An 18,989-nucleotide genomic window follows, 5' to 3' on the forward strand; every position below is an offset into this window, starting at 1 on the left:
TCATACACTACAGCAAAAGATAGTTTTGACGCCCTTCTTTCAGCTATGGGAGACAGACACTCTTTTTATAGGGACCACCAATTCCATAAATTCGGCAACAAAACTGGCCGCCTCTTATCCAGCTTACTGAAAGCTAATGCTCCACCAACTATTATTCAAAAAATCGGATGGTACCCTGGCAGGGTCTGGCTCGGACATAGCTGAACTATTATCCTCCTTTTATGCTGAAATATATTCACAACCCCCTCGTAACCTAGTTAATGAACGGGCATTCTGGGACACTATATCCCTTCCGCAGCTAGCTCAAGATAAAACCACCCTCCTAGGCGCCCCCATTGAACCCCAAGAAGTAGAAGAGGCTATCAAAAAATTAAAACCACTAAAATCCCCCGGCCCGGATGGCTTGTCAGGGGAATTCTTTAAAGTCCTCCTACCCAGAATAAAACCTCAACTTACTAAAGCATTTAATGCCATCATTAGTTCTGGAAGTGTCCCGAAATACTTTAACGATGCTATCATCCGTCTTATTCCCAAACCAGGCCGAGATCCGCATTTGCCAGGCTCATACAGGCCTATATCCCTTTTAAATGTGGATTACAAATTGTTTACTTCCATACTTTCCAATCGTATCAAATTCCTCCTCCCCAATATAGTGAATACGGATCAAACAGGATTCATAGTAGGTAGGCACTCCACATCTAATATTAGAAAAGTGTTATCAACCATGCATTGGATAGCCACCCATGAGGACATGGATGCCTCCTACTTACTAGCAGTAGACGCCGAAAAGGCATTTGATATGGTCTCTTGGGACCATATCTTCCTCACACTTACAAAATTTAACTTCCCTTCAAACTTAATTCATATAATTAAATCCCTCTACACTGGTTCTACCTCCAGGCTTATCTGTAATGGATATCTATCGAACCCTATACAACTATCCAGAGGAACGCGGCAGGGGTGCCCCTTGTCCCCACTCCTTTTTGCGCTTGCCATTGAGCCTCTGGCAGTGGCCCTGAGGGGACTAGCTGAATTCTCGGGTATATTGGTTGCCACAAAGGAATTAAAACTCGCGTTATTCGCGGATGATATGCTCCTTTTTGTTAGTGATCCCCTGACTTCCATTCCGGCCATAATGAAACAAATAGATGAATTCGGCTCCTTCGCGGGATACAAAATAAATGCTGATAAGTCAGAACTTCTCCCTCTAAACAAACCTGCAGCCCGTCTTATAGCTTCCCCACCCCCACCTGCAGTCTCTAAATTCAAACTTAATAGCCCTTCACTGAAATACCTGGGAGTTCAGCTGCCCTCGGAGATAGGTAGACTATATCACCTCAACTACACCCCTGTATTCACCAAAATAAACACACTTCTCCAATCATGGATTAATATGCCAATCTCCCTACAAGGTAGAGCAGCTGTTTTGAAAAGTATTATTTTCCCAAAACTATCCTATGTTATACAGATGCTCCCAATGTACCCTACAGCAGCTGATGTTAAACGTTGTGAGAGAATGTTTTCCAAGTTCCTCTGGAGGGGAAAGAAATCTAGGATATCACTATCCAAATTGAAACTAAAAAAAAGTGAGGGGGGCATGGCAATTCCTGATGTTAAAGCCTTCTCAAAGGCCACAGCATTTAGGTATGTCTGGGATTGGCTCCTGGGCACATCAACATACACCAATTTAGAATTAGAACAAAAATCAATGCACCCCTACTCATTGGCGGCTCTTTTACACACACCCAAAGCCATGCTTCCTCCGGAGGCGAAAATACACCCACTGTTCTGGCATACATATATGGCATGGTGGTCTGGTAATATACTATTAAAAAGGAATCCGTCTCACTCTAGGTTCCTACAATTCTGTGGTAACCCTTGTTTTCCAGCAGCACAAACCAACTCAAGGTTCACTACATGGAAAAGAAAAGGTATCATAGCTGTCAGGGATGTCTTCGACCCAGGGGGCACCATTTTATCTCTTAACTCTCTAGTTGAGAAATATCAAATCTCCAATTCAGATCTTTTCATGTATTTGCAACTAAGGCATTATGTACAGTCGCTACCCCCCCCCATTTGACACCTCACTCTCTTTAGACCCACTTACCTCTTTAACCGCCAAGATCTCTCTAGCTCCATACAAAATTAACTTATTGTATTGGGATTTCTTGTCTTTATCCCCCAACAAGCTCTGGGCGCGTGGAGTGTCGACCTGGGAATCGGACTTGGGCAAACCGCTGGTCCTCAAAGACATACATTGGGATCTTACCAATACCCTCAAATTCTTGCACTCTGCGAGGCTACAGGAGACACACATACGCTTTTTACACAAGGCCTACATCTCGCCAGGCCAACGGGCCCACATAGTGCCAGATGCCTCCTCAAAATGCCCAAAATGTGGTGCCTCAGTAGCGTTATTTATTCATTGTTTCTGGTTTTGTCCAAAAATTAAAAAGTTTTGGAATAAGCTACTGAACTTCATTAACAACACCTTCAAACTTCACCTAATTTTTGACCCATTACCAATTCTAATGCTAAATTTTTCTATCTGGCACCTTAAAGGTAAACAGAAACTCCTAACGCCCTTGCTGTGCTTAATCCTTACGATAGGTAAGAAATTAATTTTAACCAACTGGACTGTCGGGTCTGCGCCCAGGATCGACACAATACGCGCCCATCTTCTTAAAACCTTATACTTGGAAAGGCAATCTACTATGTCTAATATAGAAGAAGGTGGTTTACGTTTCTATAAAAAGTGGGGACCATATATTGAGGTGCTAGACTCAACCCAACAAAATCAAATTATGTCCATATTTGACTCAACAACGTGGAATACTTACCGCCAGCTTACTTTACCAGTGAACACATCGCCTGGGACTGACTAATATATATATGATGACACAAACCTCCCACAGTTTCATGTAATACTGGAAATGTGTTAGTAAAACATCGAATGAAGTGACATAATCAGAAGCGCTTAATCTCAATCCCATGTCCCTCCACTCCCCCCCCCCCCCCCTCCCCCCCCCCCCCCCTCACTCCCAACCCTCCTACCTCTTTCTCCTCCCTCTTCCCACCCCCCAGTTAACAGAAAATTTAACAACTGGTTCATTTCATATAACTTTATTAGGTTTATTATTGAAAATACTGTTTGCAGAGTATACATAATATTACATATTACAGCATGTGTTAATACCTTTCGGCAGTTACCGGCTTAGCGAAAGACTCGCTACAATAAATGACGCAAAGGACACTGGACATTATCCTGGCAAATCCCTAAGGTTCTCAGGAATCTGGGTGCTTCTTTGTTCTTGGTTCGCTCCACTCGGGGGCCCCCAATGGAGGGCAGGCCACTGTGGGGAGAGATTTAGGAAATGTTTATATTTTACTATATTGTCTCTTGTGCCCTAATCGGGGTTTAACATTTTTATATGCAACCAATTTTACTATGTATATATAATTGTAAAAGTATCTGTTCAACAATATAAACTTGAAAAACCAAATAAAAATTATTTTCAAAAAAAAAAAAAAAAAATGTTTTCGAAAGACTTTCCGACCGCCCAGTCTTTTGAAAATATTTGTTTCAATTCAGCTGGCACCTGCCGCTACCAACTGCCCACTACTTGTCTCTGTCCGGCACCTGCTGCTTCCTAGCACCTGCCACTGTCCGCCCCTGCACATAGGTGTGTGCCAGCCGTGCTTCACCGATGGCGCACACCTATGGATCAGGTCCAATATGTCGCGGGTGCTAAAAACCACCCACGATGTGCCACTGATGGGTCTCTAGTGGATTGAACCTGCAGCAGGGCCTGACCCGATGTGCACGGGTCGGATCTTATGTCACACATCGGGTAAAATTGGCCCAAAATTAGTGTATGGGGGCCTTAACTATGGTTACAACCCTACTAAATGCCTATAACTCTGCAACCAGATGGTATTATACTATTAGTACGCCCAGTTGACACCCAAAAACAACCTATTTCATGCTGTCCGCCAACTCTGATTGGATGGTGGCTAGTTAAAACAGTGTCCATGTCGACTGTGTCGACATTCGGGTAAAAAAACAGTGAAAACCCCATGTCGACCTTTTGACTGTCGTCCTAACACATGTGTCGACATAGACACATGTCGATCTTGTCCCATGTCGACCTAAACACCTGTCGACATTGTGCCATGTTGACCTAGAAACCTGTCGACCTTGCAATATGTCGACCTAATGAATGTCGACCATCATTAGACCGACCAAACAATCCCAACCAAATCCATCCTGTCCCCCCCCCACCCACATATCCTCTTTCACTGTTCCCTGCACCCTTCCTTAATGCTCCCTACTCCCACCCTCCTTTAGTGTGATTCTGACCAATAAATGATCTTCATTGTCGACTCGATTTAAAACATACTAGATTTTGTAGAACCTTTGAGAAACTGCAGATCTTCTGCGAATCTCAGAATCGGGCAGCTGGTGTCCCGTGGGTGGCAATTGCAGAGAATTCCATTTGTAAATCTGTTGAGCAGAATCTAAATTCTTTAACGGTTATTCTTATATTTTTATGTTTTGAATGACCTGATAAAGAGAACCTCCCGAAAGTCTTGAAAAGTTACCAGTGGTTCCTGGAAGCAGAAAAAAAAAGTTTTTTTAATTTTGCAGTCTCCATTTGTGAAAATAAATATTTTCCAGGTTCTTATCCAGGGAAAAGCTTTTATTTATGTTTTACTTTTCTGTGCACTTCCTGTTTTAGTTGTTTTATAGCTGTCCTTGTCCACAGTTATTTCCTGCTTTGTCTTGGGGATGGGGAGCTGATGTTTTCAAAGCATTTATTACATTTTAGTAGTATTAGTTTGGCATCCGCTAAGTGAGACAAGAGTTCAGTCAATGGGTGGGACTCCCATTTCCCATTATGAGTGTAGCTACTAACCTGTGTGTGAACTTTCATCCAGCTGCCAAAGGCAACACACTGGAGCCTTACAGGGTTATTATAACCGTCCGGTGTCTTCCTTTATTACAGGGTAGAACTGTGACACTTAAACTGAAAAATGTCAAATTTGAAGTCAAGACCAGAGCGTGTACCGTATCCTTCGCAGTCTCTACAGAAGAGGAAATCTTCTCTGTTGCCAAGGAAATTCTTAAGGCAGAAATTGATTTAGCTTCACCAGAACCTTTGCGCCTTAGGCTGATGGGTAAATCTAAAAGTTTAATTCTATGTAATAACCCATTTATAACTATCATTATTTTTCTACATGGTGTACAGCATATGATTACATTTAAGCTGTACCGTGTGGTACCCTTTGATCTATTTCTCTGTGTGTTCTACATTTTCTTATTTTAGTTTCATTTGATCTCACTTTATTGTACATGGTTGTAGAATATTTAACATTTAAAAGCCTCACATTTAAGTCATCAAAATTCAAAACAGATCATGGGATGCCACTGTCACATTTAACCTTTTCACTGCCATAGTTATGTGCTAATTTGGCACCTCAAACAGTCATGCGCTCTTGTGTTGAGTTTCTCCTGATGCGTCTTTCCAATGATTTATTTCTATGCACTAGAAAAATTCTCCGGCGTAGATGTATGAAGCAGTGATAAGGGAGGAGAAGTGATAAAGTGCCTGGTACTTTATCACCGGCCAATCAGCTCCTGACTGTAAAGTTACAGGCTGGGTTTTAAAAAGGAACCGTTAGTGGCTAATTGGACGGTGATAAAGTACCAGGCACTTGATAACTTCTCCTCCCTTATCACTGCGTCATACATCTACCCCTCTGATTCTTATCCCAGGTATGGTTATGGCATTTTTTTTCTGTACGATCTTTAATTAAAAACCCCTCTTAATCCTGATTTCATCACTCATACTGTACTCCTTTCTACATGATGGTGAGAGGGATAAGGCTTCTCCATTTACAGGTCTGCGGGTACATTTTCTCTGTGCCATCACATACAGAACTATGGGGCAGATGTATTAAGCTATAACAAGAGATAAATGCAAGGGGGATAAAGAGCGATAAACGTCCAGCCAATCACCTGCTAACTGCCATGTTACAGCCTGTGTTTGAAAAAAGTCAGCAAGGAGCTGATTGGCTGGACGTTTATCTCTCTTTATCATCATGCCATGTTTATCCATTTTGACATATATTAAATAGTATACTATTTATTAAAATGGAGAAGCACACTCCAGTGCATCATATACACACTCCAGTGCATCATATACACAGTCCAGTGCATCATAACATTTCATGCTTCAGTCTCTTCAAATTCTTGTATTGTTCAGAAGTGTTTTTTAAAAATCCAACGCATTTCATCTTATAGCCGGGACTTCATCAGGGGTAAATCTCTAACCTGAGACATCAAAGATATGTAAAAAAAATATTGTTACAGACAAAAGGTCCTGTAATTACCTTTCACATCATAGAATACATTACTCCTCATATAGTTTGTCCTTTATTTGTTGTAATTATGGTTCTTTTTATTTTAATGTTTGAAGGTGTGAGAGTTTCAGGATTCCTGTCTGAAGATGACAAATTGCATCAGAAAAGTATAACTAGCTTCCTGTGTTCAAGTAAGCCACCAGAAAGGACGTGCTTATTGGAGAAGCCAGACACAGCCAACCAAGCAACGCAGGCCCCTGCTCCTCAGAGAGAGAGTTTCTTCAATCAGAAGCGGGCAGCTCGGCAGCTGGGGGTGCATGAAGGTTCCACAAGCTGTGAGGTCACCAGCACAGAGCCAATCACCACTCCTGTCTCATACCAGGAGCGAGAAGAAGAGTCCAAGGTAGACGATCTTTGCCAGGAACCAGATTTCACATGTCCAATTTGCATGATGAAGCAAAGTGATTGGGATTTGTTAGGTTTCAATAAGCATATCGACATGTGTTTAAGTAAGTCACCCCCTTCCAGTGGTGTTGAAACCTCAAACAAATGTAAAGACTTACTGGCTGGAACTAATGAAGTGTCTTGTGCAGACCTTGGTAATGATGACCACAAGAACAATCTTAAAAACAAAATGGTGACTATAGCACCGGGTGATGACTTGGAAGACTTTGTTATCGACAAAAACACAATAATAAGCAAACAAGACTTAAAGATGAGCCAGAGTATTTATAATGATGACCTAACATCTGACAGCGCTTTAGAAAACAATAGTTTAAGAAGTCATGACGGAATTAAAGGTCCTGATGGTAACGCCACAACACTGCCAAGTCCAGCATTGTCTCTGGGAGATTCCACTCTGATATGCCCAGTGTGCAATATGCAGCAGGATACAACAGACCTTGCAGCTTTTAACCGACATGTCGATGTTTGTCTCAACAAAGGGATACTAGAAGAGCTCAAAGGGGACACCGCAAACAAGGGTACAAATAACACAATCAAAAATATTCAGCAAAATGGTGAGTGCTTTAACACAGGAGTAAAGGAGAAATGTTACAATAGAACAACAAGAATGACAGTTGGTGCGAGGCGCAATGCTGCCTAAGATGACTATCCCTGAAGATACACCTTTACTTCAACAATATAATATACAAACAATAGGGATAAGTAGTCAATGGCACAAAGGAGATGATACTTAGATTTCTTCAATTTGGGCTTTTTCTTTTCTTGTAAGATGTTATGATTATTATAAAATAACATCTTACAAGAAAAGAAAAAGCCCAAATTGAAGAAATCTAAGTATCATCTCCTTTGCGCCATTGACTACTTATCCCTATTGTTTGTATATTATATTAAAGGAGAAATGTGTTTAATATTGGCATTGTCCAAATGACTAAATCGTTTTCTGCATTTATGGTTGAAATAGTAGACTCCTCCATCCATGATACAGTGGCCTATGCTTCATTTGCCCATTTATGCCACTTATTCAGATTGATACATACAGTTTTATGGTGTCCGTCATAAGCAGGGCTGCCCAGAGAAATCCTGTGCTCCGGTACAACAACTTCATGTGTAGGAGTCTGCACGGGGGGGGGGGGGGGTTGCTGCTGCTCACGGACCCCTGCAGCTACTAAAATAAGGGTTTGGGATGTGAAATCCCATCATCTAACACACAAGGCCCCACCCCCTATCCTGTGAGGCCTCACCCCCTTTTGCGTAGGGTTACCACCCATCCAGGACAGTCTGGTAATTAAGGCCGGCGTCCGGAGGGGTGGCGTTCCCGGACTATACAATATATGGCAATAGGCAGCTCCTAGCTGCCTATTCCTGGACATTGTATAGTCCGTGAACGCCACCCCTGCGGATGCCAGCCTTCATTACCGGACTGTCCGGAGTAATCCCGGATGGGTGGTGGTAACCCTACTTTTGCGTGTCTATAAAGGTAGATACACAAGCTGCATTCAGGCACATTTTTTTTACTTGTTTTGTTAAAAAGTCATTTTAGCAAATGTTACCATTTCGATCTTCATTATTTAATAAATATTATTAATTCACTCAGAATTTCAAGTGGTTATTAGAAGCCTAAGATAATGTTTCCTGTATGTGCCGGTTCTCTGCAGATCAGAGTGGCCAGGATGTCGGTTAATGAACCAATTCTCTGATCTTTTAATGGACTTGGAAGTGCCAATGAGAGTTACTTACAGTGGGGGAAAACATATTTTCGCTTTCCATCTTCCTTTGCACGTTGTATAACACATAACACGTCTTCACTGTAACAAATTGCAGTGCGGATTCATCTGTATTCCCCAGGCATAGGAACACGTGAGTGACTGATATTCAGAACTGGGAAGAATACGTACGTTCCACCTTTCTGCGTAATGACCTGGGGGTCTGTATGATCGATCCCCCATATCCCTGTAAATGTAAATTGGGAATGCCGTGCTTTGATTAATACTAGTTTGGACTGTTGCTTTTCATTTATGTTCAGCTGTATTTTTTAACTTGAAATGTTCGAAACCATAAATTATACAGAAGAGCGTATCTGCAGAAAGCAATCATTCTTTTGTGTCGCACACATTTCCTGCAGTGAAGAATGTGTTGGTAACCACTGTTTGTGCTTGCAGAATACTCTGTGTCCCAGCATGGCTTGTCCAGGGGCATATAGTGTGCTGTAGCTGAATTTGCTCATCCTCTTGGCGGAAGTTGTGTTTAGATACAAGTGTGCACGAGGCATGGAAACCAATAACGTAGTTGCTTCTATTGTCTGACTTGCACTAGACCGAAGCTTTTCATACCCCGGTATGACAAGTGTGTAGACTGTAGAGTATGTGGTACATGTCAGAGTTACCTTGATGGCAAATTCCTGATCCGGCAGCAGGGTTTCCCTATTGTGGCAGAGAGGGAAGGTTTCCCCAGACACAAGCAAAGGTAACAGAGCTTTGCATAAAATTAAAAATGGTTTGCTCCGTAAGCCAGGAAAGGAAGTGAATACAGTAAAGTTCCAAACACACTGAGCAATTTCCCCCCTGGCCAGTGATTTTCGCCACTTTGAGCTGCTTTCCATAGGAGGCTATGGAAAGCCATTAAGGGCCAGATGTATCAAGAATCAAAAAGTGATAAATTGAAGAGTGATAAACAACCAGCCAATCAGCTCTTACCCTGTCATGTTACAGGCTGGGTTTGAAAAATGACAGGTAGGAGCTAATTGGCTGGTTGTTTCTCACTCCACTTTATCACTGTTTGAAGCTTGCTGCATCTGGACCTCAGTCTGCTGGTAAAACCTGTCCTGTTGGTGATGGTGTCATGCAGTAGTGTTTTTACCAATCATTGGCAGTGTTCCGATGGTTTTTCACCATTGAATGGTAATCGTTAGATGGTGTTACGATGGTACCGCCCCCAGTTAAATCCCCAGCCAGCCTCACTGCAGATGTTTTCATGTGCACTAAAAAGTTTTTTTTTTTACACATGTACAACTCCTATGACACTGAAACGTAGCACCGCGTCCCCTCACATGGCTCGCTGCACTCGCCATGCTTCGGGCGCAGTGTCACGCGGCACACTACTTTATTCTGGCACCACGGCCTAGTGAGTGGTAGGGCATGAAATACCGCCTGTCGGCACATGTCGGCTGAAAAAGTGAGAAAACCCCATGTCGACCATAATGCATGTCGACCTAATGCTATAGACCTAGTGATGGTATCCCGAGGTTGAGCCTACTGAGTATGACTAATATGTGCACATGTGATCATCGTCCGGTGGAACATTGCAATGAATTGAATTCTCCCCAATGACTGCATACCTCTGACCTAAATGACAAATGTACCAAGGACACCAACCAGCAGTTTTCCACCTACAAAATTGCATACAGGCAAATACGTTTTATATAAGATTAATGAAAACAAATTATTTTCCCTCTGCACGCAGTATACAGTAATAAAAGTAATATATTTACTAGGGTAACAGAGAGGACAGGCTGGACATGTTCATACAAAGGAGACCTGTCTGGCTAAGAAATAACTACCAGTATGTCACTACAACAAGGGGTTCTTGTGACTGTCGCAATCATTCACAGTATTTAGAGTTTTATTTAGGTTCCGTTTGTTGTATACCAGTTACAATAGATCTTTCTTTTTATAACCAACAGGGAGAAAAAATGTAAGCAGTAAATCCACAGCCCGGACAAAAAGGTGGGATTAAAAAGTTAAAATCTGCCTCAGAAAGATTATATTACTGCTTTGTTTGTAGATCGTTTTCTACTCTGATTTGATCGCTTGTTGCAGTGTCCACATATGTAGTATAGAATCAGCAACCAATCAGGGGCCTGAATCTTAGGTGGCAGTAAAACACTGTACCTGGACATATCATGTTGCACTGCAATGGGCGCTTGTACCTCACAATGCTTTATTATTACACTGCAATATTATATTTGAGTTTGGACGCACCCCACCCAAATCTAACACACTCTGCACGTTACATGGGAGTAAATGCCCCATGATGGAGATCTCATACATAACAAGCAATCTCACACTCACTGCAGCGTACTGGCATTGTTGGGGTAGCGAAGGAGGACAGGAATGCAAAATTCCGCACTAATTGTTCATTGGATACCTCCAATTGCTTAATTATTCATAAGGGGGTGTCTAAAAGGTATCCGGATGGCTGAAAGGCAAGGTCTAGGTCAGGCATTCCCAACCACGGTCCTCAAGGCACACCAACAGTGCAGGTTTTAGTGATATCCAGGCTTCAGCGCAGATGGTTTCATCAGAATCACTCAGGCACTAATTACATCACCTGTGCTCAAGCCTGGATATCTACAAAACCTGCACTGGGCCGTGGCTGGGAAAGCCTGGCCTAGGTCAATCGTGGAAAAGTCGACACAACAATGGTCGACATATGGAAAGGTGTGATGGGATTTATTTGCACTTTTTCATACTTTACCATCCACTTGGATTCCGATTGGGAACGGCAAAGTGTGCCGAGCACTGCAGTAGTGGTGCGAGACACCCCCGGCCTGTAGCATGGCGAGTGCAGCGCTACACAACTTGTGGGGCCATGTCCTAAGGTGTCGGCATAACACAAAGAGAAACACTCATGTCAACCTTTTGCAAGTATTGACCTTGTGCAATTTAATGAAAAATTGTATTTGCTCTGGGGCTTTTGGTAACCTAGACATGATGACCTTTTAGGGGCTTCTCTGGATTTTGCCCCCAGTTACATATTTGCATATGTCTGTGTGTAATAACTTGCCATTACTGACCCTGTCAACATGCAACCAGAGCCCTTAATAACAAATACTGGGGAAGATGTATTAAGCCTGGTGGAGAGAGAAAGTGGAGATAAAGTAGAAGGAGATAATGCACCAGCCAATCAGCTGTGTTAGAAAAATGACAGGTGTTGATTGGCTGATACGTTATCTCCACTTTATCTCTTCACCAGGCCTAATATATCTGCCCTAAGCTGTGGGATGCTGGGAGTGTTAGCCAGGACTGTAGCTTGGCCTTTCCCATACATACACTCAGGGGTGTGCCTATCATGTATTACACCATTTAGCAAACAAATCTCCTTTTCTTCTTGCAAACATTTCGCGGTCACGCTCCTGTGGCTATGTTTTCTGTGTTATCCATGTTAGGTTTATTGTACCTCTTTGATTTCATTTTTACTATTAAATCTACAAATAATTAGATACCTCCCCACTGCTCTGATACAAAGGAGATATTCCGGATTTGAGGGCTCTGTATCCGTGTTCAACCCCACTCTCTTCCCGTGCATTTGCACAGCACAATATCCAGTTTTGCTGCTCGTTCCTGTGCACAACCCCCCCCCCCCCCCCCCCACACACACACACACACACACACACACACACACACACACACAAACACACTTTGCTATCTGCCCACACACCCACCATGCAGTAGCCCCGTCTCCTGTTGTGGTTTTGATGCTCCAGTGTTAGGAGGTGTATGGTGATGGTGTATGGTGTATAATCCAGCTCCATTAAATAAAAATGAAAAATCCTTCAGCCTGGAAGCATTTAGCTTTTAAAGCCCCCTTCCCATCCACTGACTTGCAGCAGACCAATGTCTGTATTTTCAAGATCTCAGCTTGCTGCTTATAAGAGCCTGTGACTGTTTAGGGAAGGCACAACACCTTAAGAGGTTTGTAGGGTCATTGGGGTAATTTCACTAATATAGGACTTCTATTTCAAATGAGATGTTGCTATGGGCAACCAATTAGAATACGCATCTTGTTTATTTAGCCCCTTCTAGAAGATAACAGATGGGATCTGATTGGTTGCTATAGACAACGTCCCATCTTCAATAGAACTCCCATCTTAGTTCATTTCCCTCACTGTATTTATTTGGCTTAGATGAAGTATAAGGATCTAAGACACAATATTAATGACTCAATTGGAAGGCTAACCAATCATTTACACATACCAGCTTCATCTTGTTATATGTGTTTAATTCAGAGGCTGTGTTTATTTTCATTCAGAAATATAAGAATATGGAATATAAGATATAATATAATATAAGAATATGGAATATAAGATATAATATAATATAAGATGTGTCAGAATTCAGACTAACCACATTCATGTTTCAGAAGCAAGTCGGCCATTTTGTATTAATAATGCAGGCTTTTATTCCTGTTTTGCTCTTGTTACAGGCCAGGAACCACACAGCAGAACCCAGCTTCTAAGAAAGCCAAAACAAGCCGATCCTGCAACACCATTGACAAATTTTTTAAATAATATTTTAAAATATAAATTACAGGTGTCCGTACAATTTGAGATCTCACAGCTTAGATCACAAAGGAAGCCATGGCTATTTTTTTTTCTTTTTCTTTGGTTTCTTCTGAAATTACTTTTCATTATACAACTTATTTATATCGGTTTTATTTAATTTGACAAGATTTTCGGAAGTGATGGGTCAGCTGCTGATGTCATTACCTCAATGTGGGGTGAGGTCCGTATGGAAGATATATACCAGGCCTGGCCAACCTGTGGCTCTCCAGCTGTTGAGAATGTTGAATACCAAAACTGTGGCAAGGCATGCTGGGACTTTTTCACAACAGCTGGCGAGCCACAGGTTGCCCAGGCCTGATATATATAGAGTCTGATATGATATATATAGAGTCTGGACAGAGCGCAATGCTGCAAGCATAGAGATAATTGTGTGCCCTATATTAGTAACTATAGCTGAGATATATTGCTATAGACATTAAAGCTAAGTCCTATTCCGCCTCCCTGTTGGAAGGGGATGGAAAAGAACACGGCCTCCATTTTGTTGGAACCTTAGTTATGATGACCAGAATTAAAAATGGAAGACATTTTTTTTAGAATTGGAAATTGGTTTTCATCTGGAAACTTCTACCATTCCTGGCATATCGTGGTATCGAGAAAAGCAGCACTTTTGCACTTCACCTATTGTATTAATACTTCTAGATTGTGTTGTCCACGTCTATGTCAGCGTGGTACTGTCATTTTAATAATATTTATTTGCTAATTTAAATCAGTTGTATAAGTTCTGTTTTACACAGAACATTTTATTCTAATACGTGTGACTTAAATGAGAAGTTCTCTTTATGATGAATGAAGAATGTTTTTGAAGTGGTTCTGTGTAGCGCGGCTATGTCATGCCAAGCAGGGGCAGTGATAGTAGCACTTCTATTTATATGTATATATTTATTTTTTGTTTCTGCAAATACATTGTACAGTATAATTTCACATGACAATATAATACACCGACAAGCAAGTCAGTAGAGATGACACAAAGTTACCCACTACTCCAGACTTGGCTGTGTGACCAGAAATGTTATTATGATTGTGGTAAAGGTAATGTGAAGTATACTACTGGCATACAGTTGATTACATTTGAACATTCATTTATGTATTCTTGCCCACTAACGAGCGCATCTGTGGGGCAGTTGCTATGGGCAATGTAGTCATAGGTGTCTACTTCTAGGCCCTTATTCAGATCTGATCGCAGTACAAATTTGTTCTCAAAATGGGCAAAACCATGTGTACTGCAGGTGGGGCAGATGTATCATGTGCATAGAGTTAGATGTGTCCTGAGTTATTTTGTTTCTGTGCAGGGTAAATACTGACTGCATTATTTTTACACGGTAATTTAGATTTCCGTTTCAATACACCCCACCCAAATCTAAAGGCCCCCATACACTAGCCGATTTTAGTCAGATTTCAGCCAGATCAGTCGGATCTGGCCGAAATCGGACCGAAATCGGACCAAAATCGGCTAGTTTTGATGTCCTCTCAGATCCGATGCGCGGTCCCGTGCGCATTGGATCTGCGTCGGGTGGTTGGATCTGCTGCACGTCCGACCACCCGACTTGGGACCTAGTGGGGCGGCGCGGCGGTAGAGGGAGCAGGGGGGGCTGGGGACGCTGCGGGGGACACAGGCGGCATAGAGCCGGGCAGGGGAAGCCGGCGGGAGCTGTCAGTACGGAATAAAAAAAAAAGCCCATACAATGAATGGCGGCCTGTGATTGGCTGAGCGCTCTCTCAGCCAGTCAGCAATTGGCTGAGAGAGCGCTCAGCCAATCACAGGCTGCCCATTCATACATAGCAGCAGCGGGGACGGGCAGCGCAGTGGCGGCTATTATATTTTTAAAATACTTGTCAAATGACCGGACGCTCTCTGATTGGCTGAGAGCTCTCCGGCCAATCAGAGAGCGGCCGGTCATTTGACAAATATTTTAAAAATCTAATAGCCGCCACTACGCGTCCCGTCCCCGCTGCTGCTATGTGTAAGTACACTGCCCGGCCAGGTCAGCAGCGCTCACCGCACCCGCCGCCCGCCCCCACCACCGCTGGCCGCCGCTGCCCGCCCCCACCACCGCTGCCCGCCGCTGCCCGCCCCCACCACCGCTGCCCGCCCCCACCACCGCTGGCCGCCGCTTCCTCCCCCACTACTCCTCGCATGCGATTTATCCCATGTAAAAAAATGGCACATCAAGTGCCAAATTGTATGTGAGCCTCCCGGGGAGCTGCCGGGCGGCTCGCAGGTAAATTGGGTCCGACTTGTCCCTAGGACAAGTCGGCCTAATGTATGGGGGCCTTAACTCTCTGCACATGTTACATCTGCCCCACCTGCAGTGCACATGGTTTTGCCCATTCTGAGAACAAATTTGTACTGTGATCAGATCTGAATAAGGGCCCTAATGCCATACAGTATGTGAGTAATTAACGGGACCTTTCCATCACATTGATTCACTGTATATATATTTTTTATTACCGGTGAAGGCTGCTATATAATTGTCCTCGTTAGAGGGTCGTATGAGAACTTCCCACAGAAGTAACTGAGCCACATAAAGGGACCTTTTAGTTTATCATACAAGAAAAGATTTGCATTATTTTATCATTTCATTTGTGTGCAATTATTAAAGTATCGGTACCGTAGATTCTCTTAAACTGCTTACTTCTGCGTGTGAGTAAATGGATCTGATTCATGTCCTTTTATAGAGAACATTGGTTTCTATAGGTTCAGGGAGGAGAATGTACATGTCTGTTCTTTACCATGAAATCTAATTTAGCCATATGAAGGACAGCCTTGTTCAGATGTAACAGAAAATGACAGTGAACATGTAGACTGCTATTGCTTCTCAGCAGGCAAAGCCTAATTGAACTATATGCCTAAATGTGTATGCTGTTAGTGTGACCTAAATGTGTGTGCTTTTAGTGTGTCCTAAGTGTGTGTGTACTGTAAAGGTGCCCATACACTAGTAAGATTTATCTTCAGATCTGGTTGGTTGGAACAAAAACATGGATATGGATGAGTGACAGTTTGTCAGTTTTCCAGCATTTCCAAGCAAATGGTCAACTCTCATTTGCTCTCATCCATAACCATGTTTTTGTTCCAACCAGACAGATCTGCAGATAAATCTGCGTGTGTATGGCCACCTTTAGTGTAGCACCAATAACTCTGCTCAGGACAAAACTTGTTGCATTTTGGTCAGTACTGCACCTTTAATATGTGCCACATGAACAGCGCACACAGGGTCTTGATTCTGATTTGTATGTAAGGCAAAAAAAAACAAGGAACTTCCTGTCTGGAGCAAACCATGTTGCCATGTAAGGGAAGCAAATACATTTATAATTTTTCTGTGCAGGGTAAATAATGGCTGCTTTTGCATGTAGCCCACACATGTTAGACAGCTTTAATTTCACACAGCAATTAAGATTTCAGTTTAAGCACACCCCACCCAAATATCAAGCTGGGTACACACTAGTAGATCTATCTGCAGCTATATCTACAAATGGATCGGGCTGTGTGTTCGCCATAAACTCTGCCTGATCCACTGGGAATGACCTCACAACTGGGCTATCAATCACCGGTGGCAACTGCAGCGGCTGTATGGGCATTCAGATTGCCCATACATATAGAAGGATGTGTTGCACAGCCGGTGTAAAATACCCGTAAAGGACGCCGTTCACAGGTATATAGATGGCACACACTGGTACAGCATACAGCATGGTTTTGCCCAGTTGCTTGCAAATCTTATTCGGGACCACAGTTCGTCATTGAGACCAATAATTTCTAGTCTGTGTACTGTACTGAATGTAAACTTCTAATAGTTTTCATCTGCGCATCACACACAGACCTAGAGACTAATGGTCCTTTTCCTGGTGCCAGTTAATTGCATGTTCCATGTGTCTACATTTTCAGCAACGTGCTACCTGTTCAAAGACATCGGTAATCAGTAAGTGTGATCTGTATGCTGATGTGTGGCAGGAATTTGTAAAGCCTGTACCATTATGTTATGTATTTATTACTAAAATAAAGCAAGTCACATAGAAATAATTATTTTAATAGAATGTTATAATTTGATATATTTATATTAAAATAAAAAATTGCACAGTATACTGTATATTGTTTTGTCTCTTTTTATATTTGCTTAATAAAGACTCAACAAAGTGTTAAATTTAACAGCTCAAAGAAGGGATTAACCATGGGCCAAGCATTCAGATGTGCCCACATACATCTAGCTTACCTTTCATATTAAACCGCACTTGGCGTCGGCATCGTATTTGCCACTTTTTCCATTACAATGTATTTTATTTGCAAAACAGAGTGAATAGGATGCACTGGCAGCTTCTGGGAAACACTGTAACGTTACATTTCCAGACGCAGTCACACAACACATATAAGCATGCTGTTAATAATTTTAATCAGCAGTAGCTGCTAGTGTGTCATATTTGTTCCACTTTGCAAAAAAAAAGACCCATGCTAATGGAAAAGGTTGCAAAAACACACCGGCACTGCAGAGTCACATGGAGCTCATGCATTATTTATAAAACAACATGTTTTGCATGTAGGATAGATGGATTTTTATGTTCTCCAGGCCTGATTTAAACTTAACCCATTGAGTGCAAAGTGAATTTGTCAAAGTAGGTGTGAAAATTGCCAAGCAAACCTTTCTATTCATCATAATGACCTGTAATGTTTACCTTCTATAGGAAATATAGGGGGACATTTAATGGGATGCAATTTTCAGTAAGGTTCTAAAATCGCACTTTATCGCATTTTGGAAACTCTGGATTTTTAAAAAAAAAATTTGACTATTTAATGAGATGCGAATTCGTGGCAAAAAAAATGCGATATGGTGCAATTTTTATTCATGAAAATGTACGATTTTTGAGACATGGTCATTTGTGTTTTTTTTTTTTTTTTTTTTTTTTAAACTGTGTGGGGTTCCCCCTCCTGAGCATAACTAGCCCCTGGCTCAAAGAGCCGGTCCTGATTTTATAAAAATCATGGGGCAAAAGAAATAGGGCCCCTCATTTTTTTTTTTTTTTTTTAAACCAGTACCAGGCTTAAGGGCCAGTCCTGGTTCCCAAAATATGGGAGACAAAACGAGTAGGGGTCCCCCGTATTTCAAGAACCAGCACCGGTCCCAACCAGCCAGCATGGTAATGCCACAGCCGGCAATATTTTGCAATTTTCAGAGGCCTGTGATCAGCTAGCTGCCACCCAAACAGAGTTAAATTTCACCCGGATCAAGCCTGCAAAAGACTTGTGAATGGATTGCTGATCTGCAAGTCCATTTGCAACGCAGTCATCATGGAATGAATTCCCAGTCTGTGCAAGTATGCGTAACTCTGACCCTTCCACAACTGTGAGACCAGCACTGACGTCACACACACCTTCCCTGACAACATTTTGGGGGTGTGGCTTAATCATGGGAGATGGCCACCTTCCGTGATTAGGCCATGCCCCCAATATTTTATCGGGGACCGGCATACCTCTCGGCTGCCCTGGGTGGGGGACAGGAGTGTCTTCAGTTTGTCACATTTTTATGATTAGCAGCCAACAGCACTGGAATAATTTGATTTGATTCTGGACCACGAACCTATAGCACCCCTGCTGCACCCAGTTTGGGAACCACTGGTTTAAAGTAAATGTGTGAGGTTTACCTATACAAACAATGGAGGCTGATATTGTCATTTAAGGTGCATACACACTGGGTGATATTTTAAATGTTCTGAACGATGACAACCAGTCATAACGACATTTTCCTGTATATCGTCCAGTGTGTACGCACTATATCGCTAACGATGCATGCTACCATGGGTATAAGGTTAAATCCACAGCACTAAGGTCAACATG

The 18,989-nt window shown here is 42.3% G+C and overlaps 1 protein-coding gene across 2 annotated transcripts in view; it reads left to right on the forward strand.

The window, feature by feature from the left end:
• The window catches only part of POLK (DNA polymerase kappa), a 79,474-nt gene extending 64,738 nt beyond the window's left edge, over window positions 1-14,736 (forward strand). For both annotated transcript variants that reach the window (XM_083151934.1, XM_083151935.1), the window contains 4 exons: window positions 5,007-5,178; window positions 6,480-7,382; window positions 10,508-10,550; window positions 13,030-14,736. In XM_083151934.1, the coding sequence (XP_083008060.1) occupies window positions 5,007-5,178; window positions 6,480-7,382; window positions 10,508-10,550; window positions 13,030-13,114 (1,203 nt within the window). In that variant the 3' untranslated portion in view covers window positions 13,115-14,736. The remainder of the gene's footprint in view (window positions 1-5,006; window positions 5,179-6,479; window positions 7,383-10,507; window positions 10,551-13,029) is intronic.
• Window positions 14,737-18,989: the final 4,253 nt, after the last annotated feature.

Source organism: Crinia signifera, chromosome 1, assembly GCF_055691185.1.
Source record: "Crinia signifera chromosome 1, ASM5569118v1, whole genome shotgun sequence".
Classification (NCBI taxonomy): Eukaryota; Metazoa; Chordata; class Amphibia; order Anura; family Myobatrachidae; genus Crinia; species Crinia signifera.